The sequence below is a fragment of the Primulina tabacum genome, chromosome 5 (genome assembly GCF_025594145.1).
Source record: "Primulina tabacum isolate GXHZ01 chromosome 5, ASM2559414v2, whole genome shotgun sequence".
Classification (NCBI taxonomy): Eukaryota; Viridiplantae; Streptophyta; class Magnoliopsida; order Lamiales; family Gesneriaceae; genus Primulina; species Primulina tabacum.
In genome coordinates, this window is record NC_134554.1 from 2735503 (window position 1) to 2753606 (window position 18104).

At 34.8% G+C, this 18104-nt stretch overlaps 3 protein-coding genes across 8 annotated transcripts; 2 read left to right on the plus strand and 1 right to left on the minus strand.

Annotated features, from left to right (window-relative positions):
- Positions 1–39: 39 nt before the first annotated feature.
- LOC142545476 (protein EMSY-LIKE 3-like) lies at positions 40–4548 on the minus strand. 6 transcript variants are annotated; one of them, XM_075652683.1, is made up of 10 exons: positions 4252–4548; positions 3862–4065; positions 3351–3553; positions 2883–3239; positions 2607–2795; positions 1718–1786; positions 1084–1299; positions 921–989; positions 780–837; positions 40–386 (listed from the first exon to the last, which is right to left on the minus strand). In XM_075652683.1, exons 2-10 carry the CDS (start codon positions 3869–3871, stop codon positions 370–372), a joined length of 1188 nt encoding a protein of 395 aa, XP_075508798.1. In that variant the 5' UTR covers positions 3872–4065; positions 4252–4548; the 3' UTR covers positions 40–369. The 6 variants fall into 6 exon arrangements, with proteins under 6 accessions (XP_075508798.1, XP_075508801.1, XP_075508802.1 ...); XM_075652686.1 differs by adding an exon at positions 3649–3773 and having other exon boundaries at positions 3862–4548; XM_075652687.1 differs by lacking the exon at positions 3862–4065.
- Positions 4549–7435: 2887 nt separating this feature from the next.
- Positions 7436–10242, plus strand: LOC142545477 (squamosa promoter-binding-like protein 9). Its single transcript, XM_075652689.1, has 4 exons — positions 7436–7553; positions 7691–8039; positions 9190–9329; positions 9449–10242. Exons 1-4 carry the CDS (start codon positions 7511–7513, stop codon positions 10027–10029), a joined length of 1113 nt encoding a protein of 370 aa, XP_075508804.1. The 5' UTR covers positions 7436–7510; the 3' UTR covers positions 10030–10242.
- A 1410-nt stretch (positions 10243–11652) lies between these two features.
- LOC142545478 (protein STRUBBELIG-RECEPTOR FAMILY 2-like) lies at positions 11653–16328 on the plus strand. The gene is given in 17 exon segments (XM_075652690.1): positions 11653–12511; positions 12796–12928; positions 13007–13078; positions 13180–13245; positions 13341–13412; positions 13484–13508; positions 13510–13556; positions 13638–13709; positions 13796–13861; positions 13946–14011; positions 14115–14440; positions 14564–14838; positions 14934–15199; positions 15310–15457; positions 15537–15676; positions 15774–15930; positions 16006–16328. Coding segments are annotated over 17 exon segments (2193 nt in total). The 5' UTR covers positions 11653–12423; the 3' UTR covers positions 16180–16328.
- Positions 16329–18104: the final 1776 nt, after the last annotated feature.

Here is an 18104-nt window from a genome sequence, read left to right on the forward strand (position 1 = left end):
GATTGTAGTAAAGTAGTAAACTGATGTGGATGATTCATATATAAAAATTTATTAATATATATTTATTATTACAATTTTAAATTTTATAATAATATATATTTCATATACAAACATAATACTCATGAACCACTTAATAATTTAAGCTTTAAAAAAAACCGCCTAGACAACCGCCTAGTCGCCTAGGCGCTAGGCGGTAGGTAACCGCCCGCCTACCGACTACCGCTTTTTAGAACACTGCTAAAAAGCAAAAAGGAAACCAGATTACAGAGAGCAATACATCGAGGACCTTACCAATTCTCTAACGCCAGCTCTTTTTTGTACCATCTCAAGATCACAGAAATAACCAAAGTAGCGTCGCCTGTCCATTGATTACGGGTGCTCACCATCTGAAACAATAATTGAAATGCAACCACAAAAGTATAATCAAAAGCATGAATTTGTTCATGCTGGCAAACGGAACAGTATGCCACATAGTCAAACTACTGTCTGGGGTAAAAGCTTCCGTATATACTATAGACATCATAAAAGTGGCAGTGCAGGGATACTGATACCTCACGGCTAGGCACACGCGTCTCACCAACATGCATCATGTACAGAAAAGCACATGCTAGCAGCAAAGATTTACTACAATGGAATTGTAGAGCTGTACCATTCTATGTGCAAACAAATTTCAGTCTCATAGGTCACAAATTTAGTAACCAATCTATGTGCAAACAAATTTAGCAACCATCATACAGTCAAGATAACCCACAACAAATTAAAGGAAATGTGCTTTTTACCACTATCACATGCAACTGCAAGTTTTGCTATCACTTCGATCAGTTTTTGTTCATGTTCCTGCATCAGCAAATTATAATTGAACTTCAAGCGCAAATGCTGAAGGACAAAATTAAAATTATGGCACTCAAAAAAGTCTCAACCTTGAGCATTTTCTTAGCTTTCTCCATCTCTAGTTCATCGGGATGGCTTGCATCAAGTACCTTCTTCACCTGCCATCAAAAAACAAGTGAAGTGATAAAAGAGATAATAAATAATCAAAGCTCCACAGTACAAGAAGATAAATTAGATAATCAGTAATAATACCTTGTTTATTAATGTGTCTGTGTGAAGTATCTCAATTTCTCCCAAATCTTCCTTGACGACCCCATTTCGTAATGTTCGAATTTCATTTGGAATATGATTCGATGAGGATATCCTCCCTCTTTCTGCATCAGATCCACCACCAGCTTGTACCCCACCTTCACCTGGTCGAGATAATAGAGGATTATTACCAACCCATCGAATATCCTCAGGAGGAATCTGCATTGGGATTGGCGACCAAATCAGATGAGTGAACAACAACAAAAATGGTAAGGTGGTCAGAATTAAATTAAAGAACAAACTTAATAACTAATAGTCCACATATGCCAATCAACCTCCTAAAAATGGACATCCAACACTAAAAAATATCTCACTTATTTAATTTCTACTTTGTTTCTTCTTATATACAAAATTAGTTACGGTATCATGTTGAGTCAAGTAAAGGTGTCAACAATATATAAGAGACGAGCTGGTTTGTTCTAGAATTACCTGTGGCAAACTTTCCACAGTACCAAGAATTTGGTGTGGCAAAATTAATAATCCATTTAGAGAAGGCAACACAACAATCAACATAACATCACACAAAAATAACTTTAGCCAAGAATAACTATCAACACAAGAAACAAAAGACATCTACCTCCTTGATATCAACCCATTCCAAGGTCGCATTTGGTGTGTTGCTATCATAAACCAAAGAATGACGGCCCTGAGAAAAAAAACAGAAATTTTACTGCCAATCAAAATTGATTTGTCTGAATAATTGATATAACCTAGGTATTCCATGGGGAAATACTGAAAAGAGAATGGCCCGGTATAATATAAGCTTAAGGTTGGATAATATAAGGTATGAACAACTTCCAATTTTAAAATCCAAAATAAAAGGTTAGGAAGTGGGTGAAAGGAATACAACAGAAAATCCATTAAGATGATTTGAAATTTATGAAACTACGGGTAGGTCATAGGTAAACAAATGGCGGCCAGTTAAAAGAAAACACAGGACAAAGACAATGTTGTGCCACATTATAATGAAAAATAGTCATAATGGTACGTGCAGTCTAGCAATATCAATGGAATTAAATGCAATGTCTTCAACCATAAATATAAGCATATCCATGACTTTGCCTTTCCTAAATGCTTAAATTTATACGTCCACGGTTGCAAAACTCAAAACAGAGGAAAATATTAAAAATATGTTTTGATCGAAGGAATTTCTTATGGATATAAAATTCATAGTTTATATCCACCATTCAAAACAAAAAAAAAAATTGTTAACATAATGAAGCCACAAATTTGAATCATTTGAGTCATTTAAGCAAGCGGTCAATTTAATCTGTATAAAAATTACTATTGAGTTTGATATGATGAACCAATAACAAATCCTTCGATCCAAACAAAAAAGGAAATAAATCACACTAAATCCATTTTAAGGCATGACCAACTTTATTATACACACTTTGAAGATATTTCCAAAACCACGAGGTTACAATAAATGCAAATGCGACGAGAAAAAATAAAAGAGGTCATACATCTGCAGGATTGTAATCAGTAATTAGTGCCTCATAAAAATTATTGTCTGCGGGCCATTTTATCATCACCCTCCTACCAATTAATGGGTCACGTATGCTTTCAGCTGGGTCATCCACAAGAACACCAGTGGAATATTGATCAGTAAACTTATATTGCAGGGATTTTGCAGATGGAAAAGCAGGCTGACCCTATCCAAAAAGGGAAGAGAATATTAAATAATCACAGTATAAGTCTAATTTAGGTTCAACAAAAACATTTATATTTCCATAACATACAGTGTTAATCCTTCGGCCACCCGGTCCTACGGGAGGTCCCCGTTTTACAGCTGAAGGTAAAGGAGTTGCATTAGAGGTTACTGGCTGAGGGTGCAAAGATTGAGATGGTGTGCCAAATTGACTTCCTGGCTGAGATGTCTTCTGCTTTTTGCGAGATTGTGAAATTGTTGGACTGGGTAGTTGGTTGTTGACATGCTGTGGAGCATTGACCACCGCACTGCGGTTCCCAACTGCCTCTTTCCACTCTCTGATTCTCTGAATGAGCTCATCTGCATTGACCTCGGTAAGCGTTTCTCTGTGCTCATCATCTGAAACCCTCAGCTCTCTCCTTAGTTCTGTTATCAAACCTTCTTTCTCCTGAGGAACAAAGTTATCACAAACCATCCCAACCAATTCAAGTCACCTATCTGACAAAATCATGATAAAAAACTCCCGAGAATAAGAAACAGATAAAGAAATACAATCTACCCAAGATAAGGCATTAGATTGAGCTTTAAAAGCTCGTAAAACTGCACCATATGCTATTTTCTCCAGATTGTGAATTTGAGACTCCATATCAGCTTGCATGCTTTGATATGATGGTAAACCTACCAATGCTCTTCCATTTTCTGCTACACGAACACCAACAGGAACTCTATTATACTGCAGCTGGGGAAAATCGTCATCAGTACCTGCACTTATTTCAATTGACAATCAATGGTGTAAGAACCGGTTCTAGAGGTAAAAAAAAAAAAAAAAAAAGGTTGCAGACTTCAATTTCAACTACCATATCTTTAGGTTGAAAAAGGTTTCCATGGTTCAGCAGTTCACCCGATTAAGTGGTGTATTATGTATTATTTGGGTGGTTTTGATTGTTGTGAAACAAATCAAACCAGGGAAATAACTTGAGCTCTTCTTGCGAAAATTAGAGGTGGAGGTTAGTGATATAAACCCAGCAATGAAGGAATTATAAAAGCATTCTTATAGAAACAGGGTGTACCTTTGCTCATCAATGCTCAAGCAACTTCAGAAATTACTAGCAGAAGACCACAACGAAATAGCTACTTACGGAATCCTCAATTTGTAATGATGGTTTTTGAGAAATCCCAAGGCCAGGGAAACAAAGAAACCTCAGAAATCGAAATCCCCATTATTATTTTCTCGTTACATTTCACTGGATTAATGGTTGCCCTCGATTTCAACACTATAATTCCCAAAAGATAAAAGGATAAAAGCAAACCAACCCTAAGCTTCTCCAACGTACCTCCACAACAACAATAAAAACATTATAACACCAAATATCACACAATCTACTAAAAACCCTAAAAATTTAATCAAACCCCAGTAATCCGATTAAGATGATGAATTAAACAAGATATCAATAACATACCACTGCTATCTATAGCTTCATATTCGATAGAAAGACGGTTCCAAAACGATTTTCAAATTTCCTCAATCCTGCAGAGATATATTCTTTAAAATCCTTCGCTTTCTTCACAACAATTCGAAAGAACACCGATACAGAATCTGGAGACTCCGAGGTATAAGAGAGAGCGAATTTGACTCTAAAAAAATATTATTATGGAGAATTTCGAGCAAAGGCGTAAAATCATGTCTAGCAAAAATCGAAATGCGTTTGTTTATTATACATGCGATTTGGTTCCTCTCCGATTCGCTGTCCTTTCAATACTAGCAGTGGATTTAATTTACAATTTGGGCCTCGTAGAAACTAATGGTCCATATTAATTTATTTTTCGTTCAAGTCTACTACTAATCTGTTGGGCTGAGATGATGTGTGGGCTGTGAGTTCTTTCAACCCAATTTAATTTTGAAAATTTTGACAAAAGATAAATTTAATTGATTTGAATTGAAATTTTTTAAATTTTTTTTTAATTCTCGGCACTATAAGTTCCTTCTTTTGAATAATTTTAATTTTTTTATACCTTTTAATGCTGTATTTTTATTACGACAGTTCTTGGGTTATATTTTAAAATATTTTTCATTTCATTTCATGCTTTTAAATGTCTTCTACAACAAACGATTCTCAAATCCGAACATAACCTGATTCATGTCGATATAATGGTCCATTAAAAATGGGCCAAATTTTTAAAAGCCCAAATAACAGCACTCTAACAATCTATATCCTCTTTTTTTAAAAAAAAATCGATAGCTTTTCCAAAAATCAATTTGTTATTTTTTTTAGTTGGAGTTGTATCCATAAAATATTGATTTCGCTCGTTACTGTTTTCCTTAATTATCATTATGAACAGATTTTTGGGAGCTGTAATATGGATTCATTTAAAATGTTATCAGACTCACAAGATAATTTAAATTATTGTTTAAAACAATCATTTTAAATGCATAAAACAAATAAAAAGCTAGATTGATATCATTTCCTCTGTATTTTTAAATCATAATATAATAAAAAAAATATGAAATCTATGAAAATAAATAAAGGAATAATGCCCTCCTGTACCGAAACTCAATTCGAAATTGCTCGTGTAATTATTTTTAATTCGATTCAATTCTTTTTGAAAATGTTGAATAGATTTGAACAATAGAAGTGGGTCGATCGACGGCTGAGAAAACATCATTTAAATGAAATAATATAATTTAATAAGTGCTGGGAATTTTATTCAATCAATTGCCAATTTCCTGCGTGGGCCCTCCCCCCTTCAAACTACTCACTCCTTCTAATTTTATAAAATTTTTTTGGCCAAATATGTAAATTATGAGAATCTTAAAATTAAATTTTAAGATAGGATTTTGACCAAATGAGTGGTTTTTATAAAAGTTTTAATATCAAATACTTCTGATTTCGATTTATTAAGCTCGCGAATTGATTCCTTTCATAAACCCCGGTACAGACAAGAATAGAGGTGTGAATTCAAACGGGTTAGGTTGACGCACATTGTTATTTAAAAAGTATTCAATTCGAACTCGAGCCAACCCAAAAACTCACCATCCGATCAAGCCGACTCAATCAAATTTTTGATTATTTTTATTTTTTAAAAATGTTAAATAAAATTGAAAAAATACATTTTAATTTAAAGACATAATAACAAAATCTCTCATGTATGATTTAGATTTGAAAATCTAATTGTAGAAAATTAAAGTATATTTACTAAATCAAATAAACAATTGTTTAAAAAATTACAAAATTACAAAATTTACAAAATAAATATTAAATTATGAAAATTTACGATAAAAATGTACAATAAATATTTTTTAAAACATATAATATATAAAAACGTAGACAATATTTATTAATTATATTATTTAAAAAAATTCTAAAATTTTCGAGTCAACCTTTATTTTTTCGAGTCAGATATCAGATCCAACCTAGATTGACACGAACCCGAAAATCCAAACTCAAACCTAATTTTTTCGGTCGAGACGTGCCTGGTTGATAGGTCGATTCTGACTTTGACACCCTTAAACGATAATACAATTCTAAAGCACTTGATACAATTTTGACATACAATTAATCTGATTGTCCAAATTGATTTACTGATCAACTTTTACTAAAATCCCTCAAACCATAAATAATCATAAAATAAATAGTTTTCTTTGTCTAGACCTAGAATTCCGAGGTACCACCTGAATTATTTCCTATGTGGGAAAACTTCTTTCAGGTGGGGAGAATATATAAGGAAGTTGGATAAAGATGTTTTCATAAAGTACAATTTGGTTTAAACTGGCTTTTCAGTTACAATGTTTAGAAAATTATTATAATCCCGACAAAATGAGTGCACTGTACGATTAAGCACAATCATTTATTTTTTCCAAAAATAATAATAATAAGCACATTCATTTTGTATAAAATATAATAGTACATCATATATTATTGGGTACTTACAGATACGTCCACCAGCATTAATTAAATTATTACTGTATTTGATTTATAAAACACATGTTTTAAGAATACGTACCGTGCTCAAAATTATCTTCTTTTTTATGTCCATATGATAAGAATATGAAAACAATATAGATTTTGTAGGTTCAAACGAATTAAATCATTACAAGTTATTATGATAAAATATGTTATTCTAAAACACACTTCGAGCTGCATGAGCTGGAAACCGAGCTACATGGCTTGGCATCGAGCTAGCTGGACATCAAGCTGCGCGGTAGACATCGAGCAGCACAAAATGACACCAAGATGCATGGCCGGGCACAAAAGGACATCGAGCTGCATAAAAAAAATTGAAATTGTTAGCGCTTAGAGATGAGTAAAAGACATTTCGACGAAAATTTGTATGTGTTGAAACATATCTTTATCAAAAAAAAAAAAAAAAAATCATACTTGGTCAGATGGTAGGCAGTATTGTTCCCAAGATTATATGTAAATGTAACAAGAATTAAGTAGATGACGTTCCTCTAAGCACCCATCTTCCAATTCATGGTTTCTAGATTATGTAGCTTCTTACTGTCAAAATTCTCAATTTTGTCACACAAAATTGTTCCAAAATCCATAATATAACATATTAAAATATATCTGGGTTCCATACCAGTGAATCATAACTCTTGTTATTATAAATAGCTTTCCTAATATAACACAACTTAAGCATAACCGTAATTACAGAAAAAGATAAAATCCAAATCCCCCTCTTCCATGTATTATTTATTTGGACGGAAATGAGCCTCCCATGTACTTGAATACACAGAGCTGTCGTTACGGCCCATTGTCAGGTCTCCACTTTTTACACACTCACCCACATCCCAACAAATTTCATGTATAATTATGTCGTTTGTTTTTTTGCTTAAATAGTGCATGTGACTTTCATTTGAATTCATTGAACAAGTGATGAATGGGTTGTAGACGACAGGGATGGAAAAGGGTGATTCAGTTTCTTCTTCCTCCGTTTCTGGTGGGTCAGGTTCTTTAAATGGCTTGAACTTCGGCAAGAAAATCTACTTTGAAGATGCGGGTGCTTCTGGGTTGCAGCCCAAAACCGGTGGTGTATCGGCACTGCCTCCGCGGTCGCCGGCGAAGAAGGGGCGGGCTGGGGCGGTGCATGGTGGTCCGCCACCGAGGTGCCAGGTTGAGGGGTGTAATGTAGATCTGAGTGATGTTAAGCCTTACTATTCAAGGCACAAGGTTTGTGGTGTGCATTCCAAGTCTTTAAATGTCATTGTTGCTGGCCTTGAGCAAAGATTTTGCCAGCAGTGCAGCAGGTCTGGTTTTTTGTTGATCTTTTTGTATATTATAGTTTAAAGATTCGCTTTTTTAGTAATTAAAGATTCGTTTTTGGTTTATATATAATTAGTCACACGCATGAGTGAGCACATATATTAACATAATTTATTCCCTTGATCATCTTTTTTCTCTCATTTTTTGTTGGGGTTTCAATTTTCATTGTGTATTATGAGTGCGTATTGTATATCTTAATTTGGTTGGGTATTATGATAGATGTGTTTGATAAATTGTGCCAATGACTTGTTTTGCGATAAGTCATCAATATGTATGGGGTCTCCTTTTCATTTCCTTGTCTTGAGTCATTTGGTAAAATCATATTGGATTTTGATTGTGAAGAGGGACAACTCAAGATTTAGGATGATTGGGGGCCGAACTTTTTTATTTTTAAAAGTTAACTTGATATTTGGAAAAATTATCTATTTGAGAATGCCTCAGATGGGTTAGTTGTGATTTTGTTGGTCTTAGGTTGTTTCATGAATTTGTATATGGAATATATAATTCAAACTGCAGTAATATGAAGATGATATATATTCGTTTATGTTGCTTCTGGGCTAGTGGGAGCCTATACGCAACATAGACTGTGAACGTATTGATCTTGTCCTGATTCTTGTAGTATCTTAGTTGATTAACAGTTTCTTTAGTACTTAATGTGGCTTGTATGAAGCAATTTGTGGGAACGTGCTAAAGCTCTTTCCGGTGTTATACAGTCAGTGAGTCATCCATCGTCTTGTAAATAAAGCTCTTTCCGGTGTTATACAGTCAGTGAGTCATCCATCGTTTTGTGTCGAGGGCTGATGAAAAATGTGATTTGCAACTGGCCGCTAAGTTTGAAATGTCCCAAGAACGCTGAGATAAGAACTGTTGGAAATGAGGTGGGAAGAGGCCGTAAAATGTAAATTCGATCAAAATTTCATATTACATTTATTAAAGGAACTTTCATACCCAAAAATGTCAGTGGCCTCTTTCATGCCCAAATAACTCTCATTTTAAGAGAAAGCAGATGTGGAACCAGAGGAATCCTGTGCCAGATCGGAAATAATATGGGAAGCAAGACTTGTTACATCTATATTAACACATCGATTTACAGTTGATACTAAATCATTGTTTCTTACGCTAATTTTTCTCCAGGTTTCATCAGTTGCCTGAATTTGACCAAGAGAAAAGAAGCTGCCGCAGACGTCTTGCTGGCCACAACGAGCGTCGCCGGAAGCCACAGCCAGGATCTTTATTCTCCCCTCGCTATGGAAGTCTTTCTTCGTCTATGCCCGGTTAGACAGAATCTTTTGGATCTTTTCTTGAAAGATATTATGATTTCTGTCATTCTAATAAAATGTCATGGATCTTTTATTAAAACCGAGTAGACTCAGTTTTCATTTTGCCATTACAGGTAATCATAGCAAACGTGGAAGTTTTACTGTCGACTTCACCTCATACCCGAGTCTCGCTGGAAGAGAATCCTGGCCAATTACTCCAACATCTGAAAGAGCATTCGGGAATCAACCTCCATGGCAGAGCAACCCACCTAACTATCTACCAGATCTTCTGCAAGGTTCCACAACTAGGCCAAATCATACTGGGACCATTGGAGTATCTTCAGAAGTATGTTTCGACGGAGCCTCGAACTCCAGCAGTGCTCTCTCTCTTCTGTCAAACCAGCCCTGGCGCTGTAGCGCCAGACCCCTGAATCTCGGGATTAACAACTTCCTTGGTACCAGTATCTGCACACCAACAGTTCATCCACCTATCGAGCAATATGCATGCCCGTCGTGGAGTTTCAAGGGTGATCTGGCTAGCGACACTTTGCACGAGATGCCTCCCGATCTGGGACTAGGACAAATTTATCAGTCTTCTAATAATATGTATACCGGAGAGCTGGGACTGGTTCAACAAGGTGGAGAACGGTTTCATGAACTGGAACCCTCGAGGGGCTATGATTCTTCAGGTCAGCATGTAAACTGGTCGATTTGAAATCTCGAGTTCTAATCATCCCGCAATCTTGTGTTAGCAGCCTGCAACGTCGTTTCTTCGCAATTGTGTGATGTTTGGACTTCATGTTTTGTTTGTGTGAAACTTGAGACTTTGGTGCGTAGTTTGGTCAACGAATGCTAGTAGGGCACCATCAATAATGAATCTTGGGTGGATCTTTTATGAATAAAATGGACAATTGATTTGGTTTTGTCATCAAGCTGTTGGCGGAGCGATTCAAGCTTCTTGAGAAGTTTGCAGCTAAAGTAGGAAATTTGATTTATGTTTCGTGATTATACAGGCAAATCTCATCTCGACTTTATACCCGTTGAGTTTGAACTTAAAATTTGCTATTCCATGAATTTTGAGTAACGAAAAATGCAACTCACTGGATGAATTTCACTCTGTGCCTTCAGAATCTTGGACTCACGTGGCTAGCTACTTCATATTATATAAAGATACTTATTTTCTAGGTACTGTGGCTAAGGGGAAGGGTAAGACCTCAAAACCAACTAGGCCTGCCTAACTTCAAATTCCATTTATTGGGAAGTTTAGCTAGTTTAAAAATTTAGATAGTAAATCTCCACACCCTTGTTATACAAAAAAAATTATTTTCTGTAAAATATTATTTTAAAAAAAATTATAATTTTAGTCCTATAAATTATCGTTTTGAGTCTTAGTTTCGTAATTTCTCAATATTTGAATTTTATGCCGTAACTTTGATTTTTTTTTTTTTTTTTTTGTTTTTTGCCAAAAACCTCTATGTCCATCGAATATTATTTATTTGACACTTATATTCTTCTATGTATTTCTAAGAGCAAGCATAAATCTATATTCCATAGATTGAAATAACTTTAAACAAAAAGAAAAAGAAAAAATAAAGCAAAAGGAGACAAAATATTTTGAAAAATGAAATGAAATTTTTATTTAGATAGATTTTAATATGTATAATATAATTTTTATCCTCGTTATACGAGTAATGTCTTAAAGTATCAGTGTTAAATAAATAGTATTGATAAATTTATTGGTTTCAGACGAAAAAAGATCCAAAAAAATCCAAGTTAATGAAAACTAAACAGTTGATGGGTTAAAACATTAAAATTTAAAACAAACCAACTTATTAGATTGAAATTATAATCTCAAATTTTTATTATAAGATTGTTTACTTTATTCGATAAGGTGACATAAAAAATCAAATGTTTGGTTGTTTTATAATTTATCAGGTTTTTAACATATCCATCAATTACTAGTATTACATTTAATATATACTTTTTATTTACCTAATTAATTATTTAAAAAGTAAAACTATATAATTTTATATTGCCTCAAATTTAATTAATCGAACTAAATATATTATTATTTATCATGATGTGTGGACCATTGTTATACGTTAAAAAGATTTAAATTACTAAATAATTAGTTAGACTCCTATGGAGAATATAAAAAAATAATTATTTACTTTCATTTAATTTGTTTGCTAAAGAAGCAGCGACAAAACCAATCATATTAACCAGTTTTATTTTGGAAATATGAATTAATGATAGAATTAAACCGAGATAAATATAATAAAATGGTTAAATTTACATCAGAGATCATGCATTCAACGAAGCCGTAGCACTCACGCGCCTTTAACTACCCAAACCGTTTCACACCAAACTCAGTGCTTTTCCTTCTCCTTCTTCACTGTTCAGCTTCTTCTGCTCGCGCCTCGCTAAATTCTTCTCCATCACACAGGTAGCTTCGAAACCCTAATTTCTATGTAATTTTCCAGCAAATGTATGTATATTCGCACGCAGGCGCGGGCACGGCCATCGTCATCGTTCTTGTTAAATTGGTGCAAAAAGATATCCTCCGACTCGTGATATCCAGTTCTTCGATCCTTCTCTTTCTTATGAATAATCATTTTTCTACATTTAACAATAACAATCATGCTAATGTCATCTGCATGTGCATGTGTGTGTGTGTGTGTGGTTTTTTTCCAAGGGCATTTGATATTACCATAATCTATCGCCACTAGTTTGTAACTCTGTGCGTGGTGTGTACCTTCAAAATCTATGTATGTTTATGTGTGTGTGCTAAAAACACACACACACACAGACTACGCCTATAGAGATCGAGACGTATCGAAGCAATAATGAAGATTGCTGCAGGTAATAAGTTTGGCTTGTAAATTGTAATTGAAGGTTGCAACAGAACAGTGTCCAAATACTTTTCTTGATTTTCACATCTTCCGTTATGCCAAGCTTTATTTGGTGTTTCAAGTTTAATCAGCGTTGTTAACTTGTACTTCTTACTAATTGCGAGACTGACGAGATCTATTTGTGTAATTTTTTTTATGGGATATCAGAAATTATAGGCGTTAATTTCTCCTCTGAGGCTCTGATTCTTGAGAAAACAATGACTAAACAGTGGTGGTGTCTGATTGCGATAGTATCCCTGACAAATCTCGTGTTACAAGCCTTTGCAATCACAGATGAAAATGATGGTATTCGGCTTTATGTTTTCACATTCTGTATAGCCAGGATATTCTTGAAATTATGTATTCTTGATATGTACCTGTAAGTTTTTCTATGAAATGTTTTTAGTCCTCATCATAGATTTTTAATTATCCTGAAGTTGATGAACCCGAGGATGAAAAAACCAACCAAATTATGGTGACATGTCCTACAATTTCAGAGTGACTAGCCTTGAGTAGTTCCATTAAATGTGAGGATGGTTTTCGATAAACTAACTTTGATATGAACTGATAATCTGGTTTATTATATGCAGTTCAAGCTCTTAGAGATCTGTACAGGTCCCTCAACAGCCCAGTGCAGCTGCAAAGATGGAAATTAGAGGGCGGAGACCCTTGTGACGAATTATGGACTGGAGTTTCATGCTTCATGTCATCAGTGATCCACCTGTAATCACCAATACTCACATGAGAGGATATCAAGTTAAAACTCTCAAAACTAACTACTTGTGCGTACCAAACTTGCAGTGATCTTAAAGGGCTAGGCCTAGCTGGGAATCTCGGGTTTCAGCTCTCTAATCTGAGAAATCTGAAGCAGCTGTAAGTACTTAGATGAATACTTTGTGCTTGAATCAACCATCGGTCACATTGAATCTTTGTACTTATCTGCCTTTCCCTTGTCGGGAATTTCATGTTATTAGGGACCTCAGCTCAAATAACATTGATAGCGAAATACCTTATGATTTACCTCTTAATCTCACACACCTGTAAGACAATCAAAATTGATCTTTATACCAAGAATTGAGTTCAACTGTAAACGCTATTGCCAAAATAATTATGTTCTTTAACCCGACGAATGCAGAAACTTGGCAGGAAATAAATTTAGTCAAAGCATTCCATACTCCTTGGATCTATTGAAGAATCTTAGGCATCTGTAAGTGGTTTATGCTTCAGCAGTTCGGTTCTGCAATTATGCAATACTTTGAATTTTAATTTTCGTCGCAGCAATGTGAGCCATAATACGCTATCCGGGAGCTTTGGGAAATGTATTTAGTGGCCTACAGAATCTCAGAGGAATGTATGCTATTTTATCACATTCGTTGCATCGAACTTAAGTATATTCCCTGTTCCATTTTGCTCAGAATAAGATTTAAACCAGGGATTTGTCATTCAACAACTTCACTGGAGATCTCCCTACCTCCTTCAAATCTTTGTCTAACCTGACAGGATTGTGAGTTTTGTATCTTCAGATTCGGAATGATATGGTGCCGATATCTGGTCCTTAAGTTTCCAAGTGACTGAGAGATTATATTGCAGGTTCTTGCAGGGAAATCACTTTACCGGATCAGTAATTTTCTTGACCAATCTCCCGCTTTATGACTTGTATGATCCTTTCGATAAAAAACGTTTCAACTTTCAAATTAGTATCTATTATACTTGTTTCTGCGCTCATATTTCTCGTTTTAGGAATATCGAAGACAACCATTTTAGTGGTATTATTCCAGAAAAGTTTCAATCAATACACAACTTATGGTAAAGCTGTATTAGCCAGCCACATCTATCTAAGCTTCTTCATTTCCCTTTCCCGTATTTGCACAACTAAATCCTCTGTCTCTGTTCCATCATCTATATTTAGGATTGGGGGTAACAAGTTTGACAAAGAGACAAACTATCCACCCTGGAACTTTCCCGATACTATTCCCACAGAGCAGAATATCAGCAGTCCACCAGCAACAAATTTAACAGCTTTTGATAGCCATCCTACTCATTTAGCATCAGGCCACAGCAAGAAAAGACCAAGCCCATCTGGAATAGTTATGTTGGTTGGTGGAGGCACACTCATTGCAGTATTTGCTGCTCTTTTTGTTGTAGTTCGCAATCATCGGTCACGTGAGAAAGCAGTTGGAGAGATGGAGAGCTGTGAAGGTTCCACGAGAAATAGAGCTATTTGCACAGTCCAAGGTCATTCTCAGGATTTACTAGTTGTTACTTGGGAATATGATTCTGTTGGTATCAGTGATCAGTTATAGTTATTTAGTTTTCATAACGTTGCAATGCCCATATCATATTGTTTTTTGTTTTTAGGCATGGATTTGTGGTCAATGGCTGCAGAGGACAGCCCACATATATCAGGATTCAGCTCCTCCCCTTTGATTACCCCCTCACGTCTGCCTCCTATTCGAACTAAAACCATGAAAGTGCCAAAGAGGAAAAGCTACTCGGGTAGAAAGATTCCTATTACAGCAAAAGTTTACAGTCTAGGAGAGCTCCAAATAGCAACCAACAGCTTCAGTGAAGAAAACCTTCTTGGAGAGGGATCTCTTGGTTCTGTATACCGAGCAGAGTTTCCAGATGGCACGGTAAAGCTCTGAACTTGATTCATCTAACTCAAGTTGTACATATGTTGAAACTTCAAGCAAAGCAAATTTTCTGATCGGCACTTCAATTCGATTAGATTTTGGCCGTCAAAATCATTAACATGGTATCTCTATCCATCGTCGAAGAAGAACAGTTCTTGGATGTGATTCGAAATGCCTCAAGATTGAAGCACCCTAACATTGTGACACTTTTTGGATACTGTATGGAGCATGGCCAACATCTCCTTGTGTACGAATATATTAGGAATTTGTGCCTTGAAGATGCTTTACACTGCATCACATACAAACCATTATCTTGGGGTCTACGCCTTCAAATCTCTCTTGGCATTTCTCAGGCATTGAAGTGAGTATCTCCAAGCCATTTCGTAACCCACCTTGTATAACCCACATTCACTTGTAATCTGCCGTTCATTAACTTCTTTCATCACAATTCTGTCTGTGTCGAATGATCAGTTACATGCATTCATCCTGCGTGCCTCCCGTTGCCCATAGTAACTTAAAGGCAGCAAATATCTTACTTGATGAAACACTTAAGCCCCATGTTTGTGATTGCGGGCTGGCTATCTTGAGACCCTTGACGAGCAACAGTGTGAAGCTCAAGGTAAACGTCAAAATATCAGCATCTATAATACGTTTTGCTTGAGATCAAGGACTAAGTATCAGATCAAAATTGCATACAGGCTTCAGAAATGGCTATTTCTGATAGTGGCTATATCGCACCGGAACATGCTCAACCTGGAATTTGCGATACAAAGTCTGATGTGTATGCCTTTGGAGTGTTGCTTTTAGAGCTTTTAACCGGAAGGAGGCCTTTTGACAAGTACAGCGTTTATAAGTACTATTAATATTCTGGATAACTCAAACGTGAACATCGCAAGTAAAAGTCATTGATATGATAGGTTTTATGAACCATGCAGCTCAAGATCAAGATCAGAAAAATCATTGGTGAGATGGGCTTCGTCCAGGCTTCATGACAACGCATCTTTGGAAGAGATGATCCATCCATCCATCTTGCGAACCATGTCCTCGAAATCTCTTTCACGTTTTGCGGACATTGTCTCTGCCTGCATTCAGGTACTTTCGTGACACCAATTCATTACATTAAAATAATATTCAAGAACTTGATTTCGATAACACGATCATGATCAGCCTGAGAAGGAATTTAGGCCACCAATGTCTGAAATCGTCAAGTCCCTGACGTGCCTTGTGCAAAAGCCAGGTAGCATAGATGGGACCATTGAAGCAGATTCTTTGGAGAGATCGTTCCGCTCAACCAACACCCGATTCTTTGGATCACCAACTATCAGCTACTATTCTGTCTAGTCAGCTAACGACGTACGTGTAACCTTGAACCAAAAACGTTGATTTTTTAAGTCGATAATTTTTTTGTTGGCTAAAGCCGCCTTTTCAGAGCAAGCACTAAAATAAAATATCCATATATATGAAATGGATTGGAGGAATAAACAATAGCAGTAGACGATAGAGGACAAAACGCTGTCATGCATCGAAATTTGAAATTGACATTAGCCTTTTCAAATTTAAATTAATTATAAAATAAAAACTATTGATGAAATAAAATGCAAACCTTCCAATAAATAGAAGTATATACTGTGAGGTAGTTATCAAAGGATTTGGATCATCTATTATGTTAAAAATATAATACTTGATGATTTGCATTTTTTACATGATTATGTTCAAAGGATTTGGATCATCTATTATGTTAAAAATATAGTACCTGATGATGTACACTTTTTACACGAGATGATCACATGATCATATTGTGGACATTACACCTATGAGATAAATTTGAAAAATTGTCTGATTAAACGAGATGTTCATGTGATCATCTCGTGTAAAAAGTGCGCATCACACATAAAAAATTGTCTGTTTAAACGAGATGTTCATGTGATCATATCGTGTAAAAAATGCACAGCACACAATGTTGTGTTTTCAACAAGTAGATGATCTAAATCCGTGTTCAAATTAAGTATATGTAATAAATTTTTATATCTTTATTAAACGCATATAATATTTATATTGGATTATTAATTCTACTGGGTTTAGAGTTTGGTAAGTAGACACACAATTCTTTATAATGTTTAATATCGGGGAAAAAAATTGTAACATTGTAATAAGATATAATATGATTTTTCCTAAGATGATGGTATAAGATTTTAAAATCGAACATGATATATACCGAGTATAAAAAAAATATCATTTCATAAATGCAAGGCCACACAAACTATATTTTTTTATCTTTCAAGAATATAATTAAAAGAATGTTTGTAAGAATATGAAAATAATTTCCAACGTCATCGTATCATCCGCTGAGGGGGATCGACTTGGATGGCATATTGATGGATGGATTATTCAGAACAATAGAGTGTGGGTCCACATTTATTTTGATTATTATTTTGTGAAAAGATAAATAAAATAATAATAATTTAATTATTATTTTGTGAAAAGATAAAGAAAATAATAAAGGTAAAAGAATCAAATGCCCACTATTTTACGCTAATCCCCCTAAAAAGACACCATGCCTGACACTCTCTTGTCATGTGTGAAAATAGGGCGACTTTGACTTTGTTTTACATTTCCTCTCTCCCCTTTACCCCATTTTCGTTTTTTCTTTTAAAAATATTTTATTCTCTTCTCTGAAAAATTTCGAATCTAAGTTTTAAAAAAAATGAATAATGAAAGCTAATTTGGGTTCTCCAATTTGCTTATAAAATCCAAACCAGTTTGCTTAGAGGAGAGAATGTATTGTGGAACAGGTGGGAAGTGTGGAAAAGTTTTATCTACTTTTTATGGTCGATTTTATTCCTTTCTTGTAAAAAAAAGGAATTGTATACAAAATTATGAGATGTGAATATACCAACTTTTGAAAAAACAATGGAATTTCTATGGAGTGGGTATAAGAAAACAAATAAAGGACTAAACTCGACAGTTTCCAAACGCAGAATTTTCTTTTAAAAAATGAGAAAAAATATAACATTTCTTAAAGTCGTGACTGGAAAATAAAAAATTTCTTAGACCGATTTCTTTATAATAAAAAAAGAACATTTTTTAGCAACTTCAATAATCTTTACCATCTTATTGTTCTAAAAAAATATTTTTTTAAAATTTAATTTTTCTTTTTCCTAATCGAGGTCATGGGAAACATGACAAATATATTATTCGTTGATTTTTTAAATATAGAAACATACGGGTTGAAAATTATGCGAAAATAAAATAAAGAATTGAGCCTC